Source organism: Echinops telfairi, unplaced genomic scaffold, assembly GCF_000313985.2.
Source record: "Echinops telfairi isolate 266 unplaced genomic scaffold, ASM31398v2 ScPeMD7_3533;HRSCAF=4204_0, whole genome shotgun sequence".
Taxonomy (NCBI): Eukaryota; Metazoa; Chordata; class Mammalia; order Afrosoricida; family Tenrecidae; genus Echinops; species Echinops telfairi.
The window spans coordinates 15,933,434-15,947,321 of NW_022107431.1; the positions used below are offsets into that span (position 1 = coordinate 15,933,434).

Consider the following 13,888-nt stretch of genomic DNA (forward strand, 5'->3'; position numbering starts at 1 on the left):
TCAGCAGCTAGAGTTGGAGGTGCTCTTGGAAAACTCTTATTTAGATTGTGTTAAGAATTTCTTAGAAAACAAAAAACCCGAAACAGGATTGATACCCATAACCAGAAGCAAAGACTAACTCAAAAGGGATCAAAGACCTAAATGTGAAACCTAAAACAATAAGCTTCCCGAAGGTAACTTCAGGACACATCTAAGAGTTCTATAATTACGGCATAAGTGCACTACCAAATATCACTAAGAACGCATCCGCAGCAGAAGATGAACCACGGAACCGAGGTCTCCTGAAAATGAAATGCGTCGGCTCATCAAACTAGTTCACAAAAAGAATAAAAATAAAACCTTTAGTCTAGGAAACCATCTTTGGAAATCACATCTACAACCGGCGTCTGGACAAGTCGGATCTCCCAAATACTTAGAAAACTTCAACATCTCAACAACAGAAAGATGAGCACCCAATCAACAAAACAGGCAAAGACAACAACAGGAATGTCATCAAAGGCATTCAGACGCGTAACAAATGCATTAGCCATTTGAGAGATATATATCAAAGCTCTAATGAGATAACACCCAAGCCCTGAGAAATATGGCATTGAGAGATAGAGAGAGAACATTTGCTGGAGAGGTTATGGGGAGACCGGAACTCTGTAGACATTGTTGGTGGGATCGTAAAATGGCACAGCCACTCTGGAAAAAGGAATGGCACTTCCTCCCCTATGATGTGACCATCCCCTCCTAGTTACCGGTATTCATCCCAGAGAACTAACAGCAGGGACAGTGAGAGACTTACGCGCACTGTGTTTATTACAGCGTTATTCAGAATATCGAAACGATGAAAACAACCTACATGTCCATCCCTGGGTGAATGGCTATTCAGAATGCGGTGCATATGTGTACAATGATAAAGAACAATACTAATCCTTGAAACGTCTTCTAACCTGGATGAATCTGGAAAAAAATTATGCTGAGTGAAACAATTCAATCACAAAAGGACATTTATATGATAGTCCTTTTATGATAAGTCACCACTAGGTTCACATACAGAAAGGACTTTTCTTTGATGGGTACCAGGGATAGGAAGGGAAAGAAGGGAGACTCACTTAGATGGTAGACATGTGAGTCTTCTGGTGAAAGGAAGGACAATACGAAGGATGGGAGGAGCCAGCAAAATAGGATCAAGGTAATGAAGACGCTGAAATGTACACAGATATAAAGGAAAACTACACAAATGCTGTTATATCTATAATTCTACAATGACAGTAATAGCAACCAAAAGTTTGTGAATGATTGTATTGGTAGATATGTCTGCTCTGTAAGTGTGGGAGGGTTTTTTGGGAGTACATGTATGGGGATATATAAGTGTGGTTGTCGGTATGGGTGCATGCATATTTATATGTTATATATATATACATATATATATATACACACACACATATATATCATATCCCCTATCTGTCTCTTTCTCCAAAGTACCCAGACTAATACAGTTACTGTAGCACTCTTTACCATAACCAAATGGTGGAAACAACCTATGTACCAGGCAACAGATACATGCATAAGCATAAGAAGTGTCGTACATTTGTGCAATGGAATACTAATCAACCATAAAGGAGAATGAAGTCCTGCTACATTCTGCAACCTCGATGGAACTGGCAGACAGAATGTCCTGTAAAATGACAAGGAAGAGACACTGGCGATTGTCAGTGGTGGACGTGGTAGTTATATAACCATTTATCAATTTGAGGATTAAGAGTATAGGGGTGTAGTCTAGCCTGCCAATCAGATCGTAGTCAACGAGGCCTCTGGGAGGGCATGGTCTTCTCCTGAGGATTCTGGGAAATCCTCTTGTTCCTGCTTGGAGGCGGGAGACACTTCTCTCTGTTCACTCCCTGGGAGAAATTGCAGCTGACAAGACACATGGAATTATGCAAGTACCCTGAGCTGGAGAAGCCACATGGACCTACCCTGATGCAGTCAGACCTCTGAAGCCAGAGAAGCCACATAGAAGCCAGCACTGAGGTGCTTACAACGTGACAGGATCCAAATACTTTCTACCCACTCACCTGTGAATGTCCTGCATCCGGCATCACTGCATGTGATTTGTGAGTCAGAAGAGCACTTTACAGATTGGTATCAGGCATATGGGCTAATATTGAACTTATGGGCTTGGACTGGACTGGGTTGAGATGCTTTCTAAATATACAATTACCCTGTATATAAAACTCTCTCATACACCTATGAGTCTCCCTGGATTTGTTTCTCTAGTCTACCCAGGCTAACACAGCGGGTTATTGTTTTTATCTGCTATCGAGTCAGTGCTGACCCATAGCAGCGACTCTATGCTCAGTAGAAGGAAACAGATGGTGCCCGGTCCTGCATCGTCCTCCCAGTGGCTCCTATGCCCGAGCCCATGATTTCAACCATGGTGCCAATCAATCTTTTTGACAGCCTTCCTCTTTTTCCTCCAATGGTGGACGAGAGGAGGAAATGGAAACTTAGTGGTTTTGGGCACCGAGTTGCCATGCATGGTGATCGAAGCTGTGCACTGAATTTTTAAAATTGTAAGTGTTGCACAGACAAATAATGTCATTGCTGCTGATAAATTGGATTCCGATAAAAAGTTGAAATGGCCAAAGTGTTTATATATATATTTATATATAATAGCAGCAGCAACGACAACAAAGAACAGATATTGAGGGGCTTATGTACAGCCAAACACCTCATGGAATTTAATTTATTGTGGGGAAGTTTAGGGCAAGGGTTTCATGAAACAACTGAGTTAATTGGCCCCACATAGTGTTTAATGATTCTTTATTACCTCCATGTTCATTGTCTCATTCCTGAGGTGTTAAAAGTTTACAAGCAGTTATCCAAGAGATAGCAATTTGTTTCTATTCTGGAACACAGAGGAAGAAGGAGAATTGGGAGCTGAGGAATAAGTGGAAGATGTGGCTAACTATCTCCAGGAACTACTGCCTCCTTTGCCAGGAGACCGGAAGGACTGAGTGGTGCCCGGCTACCGTTACTGAGCATTCTGATCAACGATTCTACAGCAGAATCTTGATCAGAAGGTGGGAAATCCAGAAGAGAACTTTAAATCCACATGGATTCCAGACTTTCTGAGGCTGGATGAATCCCCAAATCAATTGCCCTAAAATAACTTTTAAATTTAAACCAAAAATATCCCCTGAAATATTTTAAAATCGTATAATAACCAGTATAATAATCTGTAAAAAAGAGCCTTCTCTGCCCTCATTTCAAGGACTGTCTCTAGGGGATTAAATTGACAGCAGCACCTGGGCAGGTTAGAGAGAAGATTAAGAGGCCGTGAGTTTGTGTTAAACCGGCGAAGGACGGGTTTGGAAAAGGAGAGGGAGACTGGTTGCACAGCCTGGAGATTGTCCGCAGCATCACTGAGGTGCACGTAGATGTGATCACACGGGTGCGTGTTTTGCTGCATACATTCTCAACAGCAGCAACAAGGATCAAAGACACTATTTTATTACGTTTCAAAAGAACACGCCGGATTAGAGCGAGCACAGTAATTGGGCAGCTGCAGGCGAGATGAGCCTGCTTTGGATTTTGAGAAAAGTCCGTGAGGAGAGGATCCAACAAAGGTTTGAACAAAAACCTTGGGTAGGTCCAGGGTCACAGGCTCGCATGCTTGGGTAGGTCCAGGGTCACAGGCTCGTATGCAAGAGAGGCTGGGAGGAGTCCCAGAAGATGAGTTTAGGAGAGACCAGGAAGTGGAATAGTGGACACTCCTTTCAATTGTCAGCCTGCAAAGACATTGTCTTGACTATCTAATGAATTGTGTGCTTGACAGTGGAGCCCTAGTGGGGTGCATGCAACTGCAAGGTCAGCAGTTCAAAACTACCAGCCATGCCAAAGGAGAACGATGAGGCTTTCGGTTCCTGTAAGGATTTACAGTTCTACTCTGTCCTAAAGGGGGGTCGCTAGGAGTGGGAATCAACTCAAAGACACTGCATTTTTTAATTAGCTTGGACATGATAGGTGTGACTGTATTCCTTGCATTGAAAATGCATTGAGTTCTATTCATTTCCACATTCAATACCGGGGTCCTGAATATTGTACTTAAAACCCCAAACCAAACTTGCCACCACCGAGTTGGTTCCAACTCAGAGTAACCCTCTAGGGCAGGGCAGAACTGCCCCTGTGTGTCTGAGACTGTAGCTCTAGACAGGAATCGAAAGTCCCATCTTTCTCTCTCGGAGAGGCTGGTGGTTTTGAATCGCTTCTCTTGCGGTTAGCCATCCAATTTCCCCTAAAGCAAATTTAATCTCATGATTGTTTTTCATATGCATCTAGTCTACAGTCTTCCTTATCCAGTGTCCAGCTTTCACATGTAAATGATACATGGCTGGGGTCAGGCACACCTTAGTCCCCCAAGTAACATCCTTGCTCTTCAACACTCTAAAGCGCAACAGATTTACCTAATGCAATGCATCCGTTGACCCCTTCACTGCTGCTTCTATGCGCCTTGATTGTGGATCCATGTAAGACAAAATCCTGGACAACTTCAACCTTTTCTCCATTTATCATGATGTGACCTATTGGTCCAGTGGTGAGGATTTTGATCTTCCTTGCATTGAGTTGTAATCCATGCTGAAGGCTACAATCTTCGATCTTCATCAGCAGGTGCTTCAAGTCCTTGTCATAGCATTCAGAAAAACAGCTCATACAGATATGGGCCCTTGATCATTGGATTTCAGTTTAGAGATTGAGATAACTCACTTGTCTAATATGTGGCGTTTACTTCTAGCACTTTAGAGTCTGTGATCAGCCAGTGGAATGACTACCTCGAGAAGAAAAACCAGCTGGAGCAGTGGATGGAGTCAGTGGACCAACAGGTTGAGCATCCCTTGCAGCTGCAGCCAGGTCTGAAGGAGAAGTTCGCCCTGCTGGACCACTTTCAGTGCATCGTGTCAGAGGCTGAGGGCCGTGCTGGAGCCCTCCGCCACCTCAGTGCAAGATCCAGGGACCTCTACCAGCAGACTGAGGACGCTTCCTTCCAGGACACCGCTCAGCAGGAACTGAACACCCAGTTTCAGGACATCGTGACTGTTGCTAAGGTGAGTGCTTCCTATTGCGAACAAGACTTCAAGGGCCAGTTCGCGGAGAAACTGTGAGTTGAATTAACTGGGGAATTTGCTGCGGGAAAGCTACTTGTACATTCTGTTAACATGTATTGCGTAATGATCTTTTTGCATCGATGAATGCCTAATATCTACACTATTCTGCTCTTTTATGATTATTCCTCACATTCTTTTTTCTTTTTCTCTTCTTCCCATAGAATGGTAAACAACCCATTCACCTTCTTGGTAAGAGTGTATACTGAATGTCAGTCCTTGAAGTACTTTCATACTTTTTTCCTTTTGCTGCCACTTATAGAACAGAAGAAAGCACCTCACAGCTATTAAGTCAATTCTGATTCACAGCAACCCTATACAACAGGGCAGAACCGCTCCCTGTGGGTTTCAGAGGCTATAAATCTTTAAAAGAACAGGAAGCCTCCTCTTTCTCCAATGGAACAATCGGTGATCTTGAACTACTGACCCTGTGGTTAGAAGCTGAACACATAGACAGACCACTCTGCCACCACAGTCCCTTCCATTTATATCATTTATCTGAAAGGGCTTCACAAAGTAGGACAAGGAACGGGGGGCAGGAATTCTATTATCTTTTAATTCTTCTCTTCTACCTATTTTTCTGCTGTTCTACCCTTGCATTTTGGCAAATTCAATGCAGGCCTATTCACGATTCAGACATCCTTCGTGTGCAAAGTATTGTGCTAATGTTTCAAGAGTAAAACATGACCCTTCTGTAGTCCCCAAAGTGATGGATGTAGGCTGTCTTTAGTAGCTCTCCTGTCTGCCCCTAACTGGTGTGGCCCCATCTACAACTGAATTTAATGCTGTCTTATCCTGCCCATGACTATGAGCAGTTGCCTTCAGACCAAACTACAGACCGTTTTATATAATATTCAGATTTCTCTCGTTTGCCTACCTGAATCCGAGTCTTTATTTTCCCCTGTGATTTTTTTTTTTTGCATCTTACTGACAGTGTGAAAGGAAGTACATTTCTTGGATTTGGTTTGGTTTCTTTGGTTGGGCTTTTGTCTTATTGAGATTTAATGACTAACATTTGCATTTACTTGTCTGCATTTTAACTTGGCTACATCAAAACAATGGCTCAAGAATCCAAAAGACCTACGTTGGAATCCTGACTTTGCCCTCCGTTTTGACGTGTGGTCTGTGTGTCTTTTCTTGTCCGATGATAGAATCATTGTGTCTGTACATGATGGGACTATTGTGGGGCCCAGGGAACAAATGCGTTTAAAGGGCTGAGCAGAAGGCCACAAACCAAGCCAACAGAAATAATTGCTGTGATGGCGATCAGCTATTAGAATAAGTAGTATTGAGTGGATTATTCATATGAGATGTGAGCCTACATTCTTTCAGCAGAAATTTGATGCTCAACTAGTCCGTGGAAACTCACAGGAAAAGTGGTCACTTCCTCAATGTTCTTCATCCAAGAAAGACGTGCTCTTTTCATCTCAAACGATTGGACGGGGAGAAAAAGGAGCCTCAAAATGAAGGAGAATCTAAGCTCTATTAGCACACACATCATCAGGGCTGTTGTCTCATTTCATGTTCCCAAGACCGAGCGCTTAAAGTAGCCCTTTTTTGTGTATTAGGAAAAAATGAGGAAAGTGGAAGAGATTGTGAAAGACCATCTCATGTACTTGGATGCTGTCCAGGAGTTTACAGACTGGCTCCACTCGGCCAAGGAAGAACTTCACCGGTGGTCGGATCTGTCTGGAGACTCGCCCGCCACTCAGAAGAAGCTGTCTAAAATTAAGGTCAGAAAAGGGACAGATGGTAGAACGACATGGGCTCCTTGGGTTTTAAGCATCACACACTTGGGATAAAGATTCTGTGGGTCCCAGTCTGTCACAGAAACGGTTTTCTTCCTGTTTCCTATTGGTTAGTGTTTATTCCTGTACCTAATGAATGAGCAAGATAACAAAAGGATTTCCAAGCATATTGCACTCGTGAGAAAAAATGTCATATGTTATCCTGTTGTCATTGTGTGGCCTGGAGTCAGTTTTTGACACAGAGTGACCTCCTGTGGTAGAGTATAGGTTCTCTGTATGGTTTTCATGCCTGAGATCTTTATAGGACTTCCTGCCGTAGATCCCGGGATGGGTTTGAACCCTTAAACATTCAGCTGGTGCTTAACCATTGTGCCACCAGGTCTCCTGATGTGTGCACATGTTCTTGTTGCTGAAGCATGAAAGACTAAGATTACATGCCAGCTCAGAGGATTGGAAAATCCTGATGGCACTTCCTAATGCTGTGAATGAAAAGTCTGTGGGAAAAGTTTGTGAAAAAGAAAAAATAAAATATATTCGAACAATAATTAGGCCATGTTACCAGAGATATCTTATTCTACTTCCCTAAACAATAGTACAGCCTTGTGGAACACAGTTATTTTGAAGAACATTGAAGTTACGACCTAGTATTACTGGGTTAATAAGGCGACTTCAAAAACAGAAATCCTCCCATTCTGAAGGAGTTCGAGATCTTTATTATCTTTTAGTGCATTACTAGTTGCTTGGATATTAAATTTTAATCACATTCCCCTCTGTGGAGAACAATAGATTTTAATATTAAGCAATTATTTTGCTTTAGATGAGGCCATGTTGGGAATAAAATAATCCAAGTATGTTTATACCCAGTTTATGCTCTGATCCATGGAGATCATAACATAAAACATATAAAATGGTAGTAGTAATAATTACATTTTTTGAGAACTTATTTCTGACTGCTTTCGAAATGCTATCCTATTGGACCTCATTTCATTCTACAGGGTTTGGTTGAGTGAATTCACAAAAAGCCAAGTTTCAAATCTTTATTATTTCTGTGATTCTTTGAAACTTTTCTCTGATGAATTACTCAATAGTGTGCTAATATATTGGTCTATCAATCTTTCCATTTATGCACCCACGGTTCCAAGTCCCAAAATGAGTTAGCACAGAGTCCAGGTGACTACTAACTAAAAGGTCTGTGGTTTGAACCTACTAGCCTCTCTATGGGAGAAAGAGGTCACAGTCCATTTCCTTGAAAATTACAGCCTTGGAAACCCTATGAGGCAGTTCTACTCAGTACTTATAGGGTTGCTATGGGTCAAAATTTTTCTCAATGGCAATAGGTAGTGGAGTTTTAAAGGATTTCTGGTGCTGTAAGGTTAGACATTGGGCTGCTAACTCCAAGATCAGCAGTCAAACCACCAACCATCCCTGGATAAAGGTGAGGCTTTCTACTCTCCCGTAAACAGTTACATTCTTGGAAACTCACAGGAGCAATTCTATCCTGTCCATAGGATAGCTATTAATCAGAATTGATTCGGTGGCATTGAGGTTGGTTTTTAAGCAAAATATGTACAAATTGTGACTTTATTATATGTAATTTTGAGAAAACTTATTTATTTCTAGTTAATTTGCTGAAATCTATTAAATAGACAAATTACACGTAACACAATTTATTAAGCATGGTTTATGCTTACTATCGAAATTTTCCTTAATAATATGTAATCAATATCGTTACTAAAATGTGATTGATTTCTTCCTTGAAACTTTCCCTCATTAATCATTGTTTCCCTTGTATTTCATTCAGGAGGAAGGTCCTAATTTTGGATTAATACTAGCATAATCTCAGCTTTAGCAATAGATGCATACATATATGAGCACAGAGGGATATATTCAGTGATTGAAAACCCAATATAAGAATCTCAGAAAGAACTGCCACCATCATACCTATTGAACAATATTTTAATTTTATCATGTTTTCCTTGAGAGCCTCTGTCTGCTTTATCACTATGATGTTTTTAATATAACATTAATAGTGAATCCAGTCTAACGGTTACTTTGACATTTTGATTGTTGCTCTGTGATTTCTAAAAATTTTAGTGGCTCTCATCATGTTTAGGAATGCCCTGGGTGGCATAGTGGTTACTCTTTGGGCTGCTGACCTCAAGGTCAGCAGTTTGAAACCACCAGTCGCTCCTCAAGAGAAAGATGAGGCTTTCTACTCCCGTCAAGAGATAGCATTTTGGAAACCCCCAGGAGGAGCTCTACCCTGCCCCTATCGTCAGTTGGCCAGATGGCATTGAGTCACCATACTGGTTGCTGAAGATACTGAAAGATTTGAAAGTCTGTAGGACCCATTTGTCACCCATTAATTGTCCTGAGGCGTTAGCTTGACTCCTGGTAGATTGGACATAGGGTTGAAGTCATTGTCTTGTGGGAGAAACTGAACATGGTGGTAGAGACGAGACACAACCCCCTTCTGCTTCTATCCTCATTCACTTGTCCTTCCACTTGGAAGGTGTACGTGGACCTGCACGTTTCTAGGGACACACCTCACAGGCAAGTCCTTAATCACTATGACGACACATCTTGACATATTCAAGCAAGCCTGACTTTAGGGTCCCACTTAGTCTGTGTGCAGGTGGTGGGGATCCCGGATGCTACCTTGCCATCAGCCGTCCCTCCCAGGATGCCAGTGCGCTGCTATTATAACTCAGTGGTGGGTGGTTGAATGGATTCTGATCCCCAGAGCATGCTTACTGAAACTTCCTAGCCGGACAGGGTCCCCGGCTGTACACATTTGGAAACTCACAGTCTAAATGACTCACAGGCCCCTTGGTTACCATGGTGATATTCCATTGCAGGAGTTGATAGATTCCAGAGAGATTGGTGCTAGCCGCCTGAGCAGAGTGGAGTCGCTGGCTCCCGCTGTGAAAGAGGACACAAGTGCCAGGGGGTGTGAGCTCATGGATGCGGAGATGCAGGCCCTGCGGGCCGACTGGAAGCAGTGGGAAGACAGCGTCTTGCGGACGAGGAGCAGCCTGGAGGACTTGGCCAGCCAGATGGCCCTGTCGGAGCAGGAGTTCTCAGGCCAAGTGGCCCAGCTTGGGGAGGCCCTGGAGCAATTCAGTGGGCTTCTGCAGGGCTGGGCTGAGCAACTTGCCCTTCTGGAAGAGAAGAACACGGACAGCGAGCTGGTGGCAGGCTGGCACAGAGGACACGTAAGTGGCCTTCCTGTTTTCTCCATGAGGTGGTGCTTCCCAAACGGACTTGTTGCTAAAAACAGAAAGCAAGGGTGGGGTGGGATGGGAGGGGGGACGCCTTGCTAACTACAAATACGCCCCCGTGAGACTTGGTAAACATACGAGTGTGATTTGCCTAATCACTTGCCTAATCACAATCGCAAAATCGGATTCCCTTCAGCCCCTTGCAAATCAAACTTTTGAAAGTACCAAGTATTGGGAGGGGGCGGGAGGGATTTGTTCCAGGGCGATCCGTCTGGTTCGTGGTGACATTTTGGTTGCCTTCCTCTGTGCCGGTGGCTGCAATCCTGCGGCTGAAAAATGGCCCTCAGCCGGCGGAGACATAAGGAGCTGGGGAGGCATAGCTCAGGGCTTCCTGCCAGTTAACCCTTTCCAGCTGTGCGGGGTTGAGTGCACTGCTCGGAAAGGCACCTTTGGGAAGCTTCTAAGCCACACGGAGTCGTTTTCGCCCTGTGGATTTGACAGCGGAGCTTGAAGTGGCCCGTTAACTCCTGCCCCTATGTCCTGTTCACTGGCTGCCTTCCCAAGTGATCTCTATTTGTCTCCCACTCTGCCAGTTCTTCCAGGACATCAGGAAGAGGGGCACCCCGGACCAGAAGCCTGGAACCCCCTTCCTGTCTCTTACGATTCAGTAGCGAAAGCCAGTTTTCATATTGACAGTTTTAGTCCTGCTGTGAATCATGGGTGCCCTTAAAAGGAAGTTCAGTAAAGTAAACATGTCTGTTTCTATTTATGTTAGATTCATTTTAAAATAGCTCCAGCTATGGTCGCTAAACAAGGTTGTATTTCCAGCGTGGTCTTGTCTCGTTGTAAATTAAGTAATGAGACAGAGATAGCGTGCCATAGACTACAATCACAGAGGCATCTGTTTATGCTCTTTTATTTATCAAGTTCTCCCAATATTTTCTTTTTTAATCATTTTATTGGGAGCTCTTGTAGATATTGTAACATTCCGTAGTTCAATGACATCAAGCAGTATTGCACACTTCCTACCACCATCTGTTTCAAAACATTTTCTTTCTTCTTGAACTCTTTGACATCTGCTCCCCTTTATCCCCTCCTCTCCCACCCTACCCCCAGGAAATCATATTTCTTGCTTTTTTTGCCATATCTTACGCCATCCAATATATCCATTTACATACAATTCTGCAGTTTGCTCCCCTCAAGTGGGGAGCATCTATGCCTTTCCTACATCCTCTTAGCTTAAAGGACGGGAATAAAATATAGAAATCAGTTTGGTAAAACCGAGACCAGAAAGTGGGTGCTAGATTCCCGTGGTCAGCATTAGTCACGCTGAGATATTTGTTTTTAAAGTTACACATTTTAGTTCCTCTTTGTCTCCCTTTCATTCATGACAAATACATTAAACATTACTTGATAATATCTATATGCCTTTATCAGTTGGAGCTACTATTTTTGACGTTGTTAGTATTAGCGGAAGTAATTGGCGAGACTTACAGAAAACGGACATGACAGGTAATGAAGTCATGCCTTCAGTGGTACCAACAGCTCAACGTCGACAACCCGCTGCGTGTGACCTTGGGCTCCAGGATCCACGTGTGTGGAGACAGTTATTCGGATGTCACCCTATTTCTAATGATGCCGTACAATTGTGGCGAATGCTTCAGCTGCAATGATTGTAACGGGAACATTTACAGAGCAGTAGATTTGCTAGGGTTCTTACAGCCTTGCTTTAGTGTTAGGAAAACTTTATCACTGTAAACGATCACAAGGACGGACTTGTGCAAATATTTACTTTCTCTCTTGCTGGTAAATAACGGCGTTCGAGAATCCCTTCAACGTATGTTTAATGATCACCTATAAACTTAGTCCAATCGTGTTGCAAACATCGTGTTCAGTGGGTGACGGTTCATTTCTCTTCATATTCACTGGGCTATTTGTGCTGGAAACAGGGCCGTGTTCCTAAGCTGGGTCGTTTCTTGTCATTGTTGGGTGCTGTTGAGTCCGTTCTGACTCACGGGGACCCAATGCGTAGCAGAACGAAATACCGCCCAGTCCGGTGCCAGCCTGGCAGGTCTAACCTCGTGGGAAAATATAGTCTAGGATTTAACCGAAACAGAAACTTGAGCCTGATGTTTACAAAGTGAAAGCTTCCCCTGAAATGCTTTTGTTGATAATAAGGACACGGCACTATTTTGATGGGAGGCTTTTCGTTTTTCATTGCACCGTGTTCGTGATTTACTGATTTGAATCTCTTGATTTTTGCTTTCTTTTGTGTATGTGATACGCTTTGTTTGTTTCTTTTTAGTTTGTACCTTAAGGAGTCAATGTGGTATAATGTATCTGTTGCTAATCTAGTGTTTGATGTGTGGGAGGGAAAGGTCTTAGTCGTTGTTAATTATTTTTGTAAATGAACGTATTTTCAACTATTCTAGCCCAGACAGTGAGATAAGTCAAAGAATGGAACCAGCCAGAGAGCCCTGCCGCTGCCCCCAAGACCACAGTTAGAGAGAAAAGCCAACCGGTGCAGAACCAACAGATGTGTTCTTTTCTAAAGAAGATTGTAATGAAGACCCAGACAGGTGTCCCTGGGAAGAGAGGCCCCTAATAAGAGGGAAAGAGCGTAGAGAACCCTTGCACGGCCTGTTAGCTAGGCTGAGTCTGGAAGTATGATGACAGAGGGATGGGCCAGGTGCACCAGGTGGTCAGAGAGCATAGGGGTGCAGAATGAGAAGATGCCAGAGGGGAAACCAGGGAACTGGAGACCAATTGAGAGAAGATGTATTACAGGATGGAGACACCACAGGTGGCTCGAGTCAGGATGCAGAGAGGAGGGAGCAATAGTCGTGTAGACTAGCTCCCTGTCTCCTGGGTGGAGTAGGCAGGGAAACGGGAGAGGCCCACACGATGCTTCTTTTACTGATTTCAGTCTGAGAGGACAGTGGGACCCTCTACTTAGATGAGGAGCGCAGCACCCACCTGGTTTGGTGAGGGAGGTGGTTTCTCTACAAATCTGGGCCCTGGTGCAGTAGAGATGGTGGAGGGGAATGATAGAAACCACGACACCCATTTGAGTCACTGCCTTTCCTTTTTGGCCCCTTCCTCCTGAAGTTAGTATGATTTTACCTTGGCAACACCTCTGCTCACATAGTCCCATGGACACATTTAGTATTCCTTTTCCTGCTGGTTGTTCGTGACTGGGCACCTCCAGTGTGCCAGGAGTGGTGTCAAGTGTTGGACATGCTTAATGGCATTTGCTGGCTGAGGCGAGCCGTGGGGAGCAGCGCAGACTGCAAAGCCCCCTCTTTGTGTCTCCGGGTTGATCAGGACCTTGGTCCTAGAGGAGTGATTGTCAAATTGCAAGACTTTCTTTTGGATTGTGTATACCCTACACTGTGACTATTCATGCTACTGTCCGCCATGACACGGCAACTCTGCAAGACAAGAATCGGGTCTTTATTCCTGCGGGGCAGCCCAGCCTCTAGCAAGCAGCTTGGCGTGTGCTGCTCTTGAGAGTGGCCATTGAGCTGGTGCTGAGTCCTGTTAACCCCTTCCGTGCAGAACAGAACTGCTCCAATGGTTTTCAAGGCCGTGACCTCTTTTCCTTGGTGTCCCAAGAGGTCTGAACCACCAGCCTCTCTGCTAGGGACCAAGTGCTTGTGCCCTCCGAGCATTGCTGCTAGGCATATCATAGACATTGAACAAATGTAAGGAAACAATGAAGGTAATGCATTACTAATGATAGACCTGTGGGTTATAAGGTATTTTTTTGTTT

The 13,888-nt window shown here is 43.9% G+C and overlaps 1 protein-coding gene across 1 annotated transcript in view; it reads left to right on the plus strand.

The window, feature by feature from the left end:
- Positions 1 to 13,888, plus strand: part of SYNE1 (spectrin repeat containing nuclear envelope protein 1) — a 326,773-nt gene that overhangs the window by 30,915 nt on the left and 281,970 nt on the right. The window contains exons 14-16 of the mRNA XM_045294717.1: positions 4,781 to 5,090; positions 6,716 to 6,880; positions 9,754 to 10,110. Of these exons, the coding sequence (XP_045150652.1) occupies positions 4,781 to 5,090; positions 6,716 to 6,880; positions 9,754 to 10,110 (832 nt within the window). The remainder of the gene's footprint in view (positions 1 to 4,780; positions 5,091 to 6,715; positions 6,881 to 9,753; positions 10,111 to 13,888) is intronic.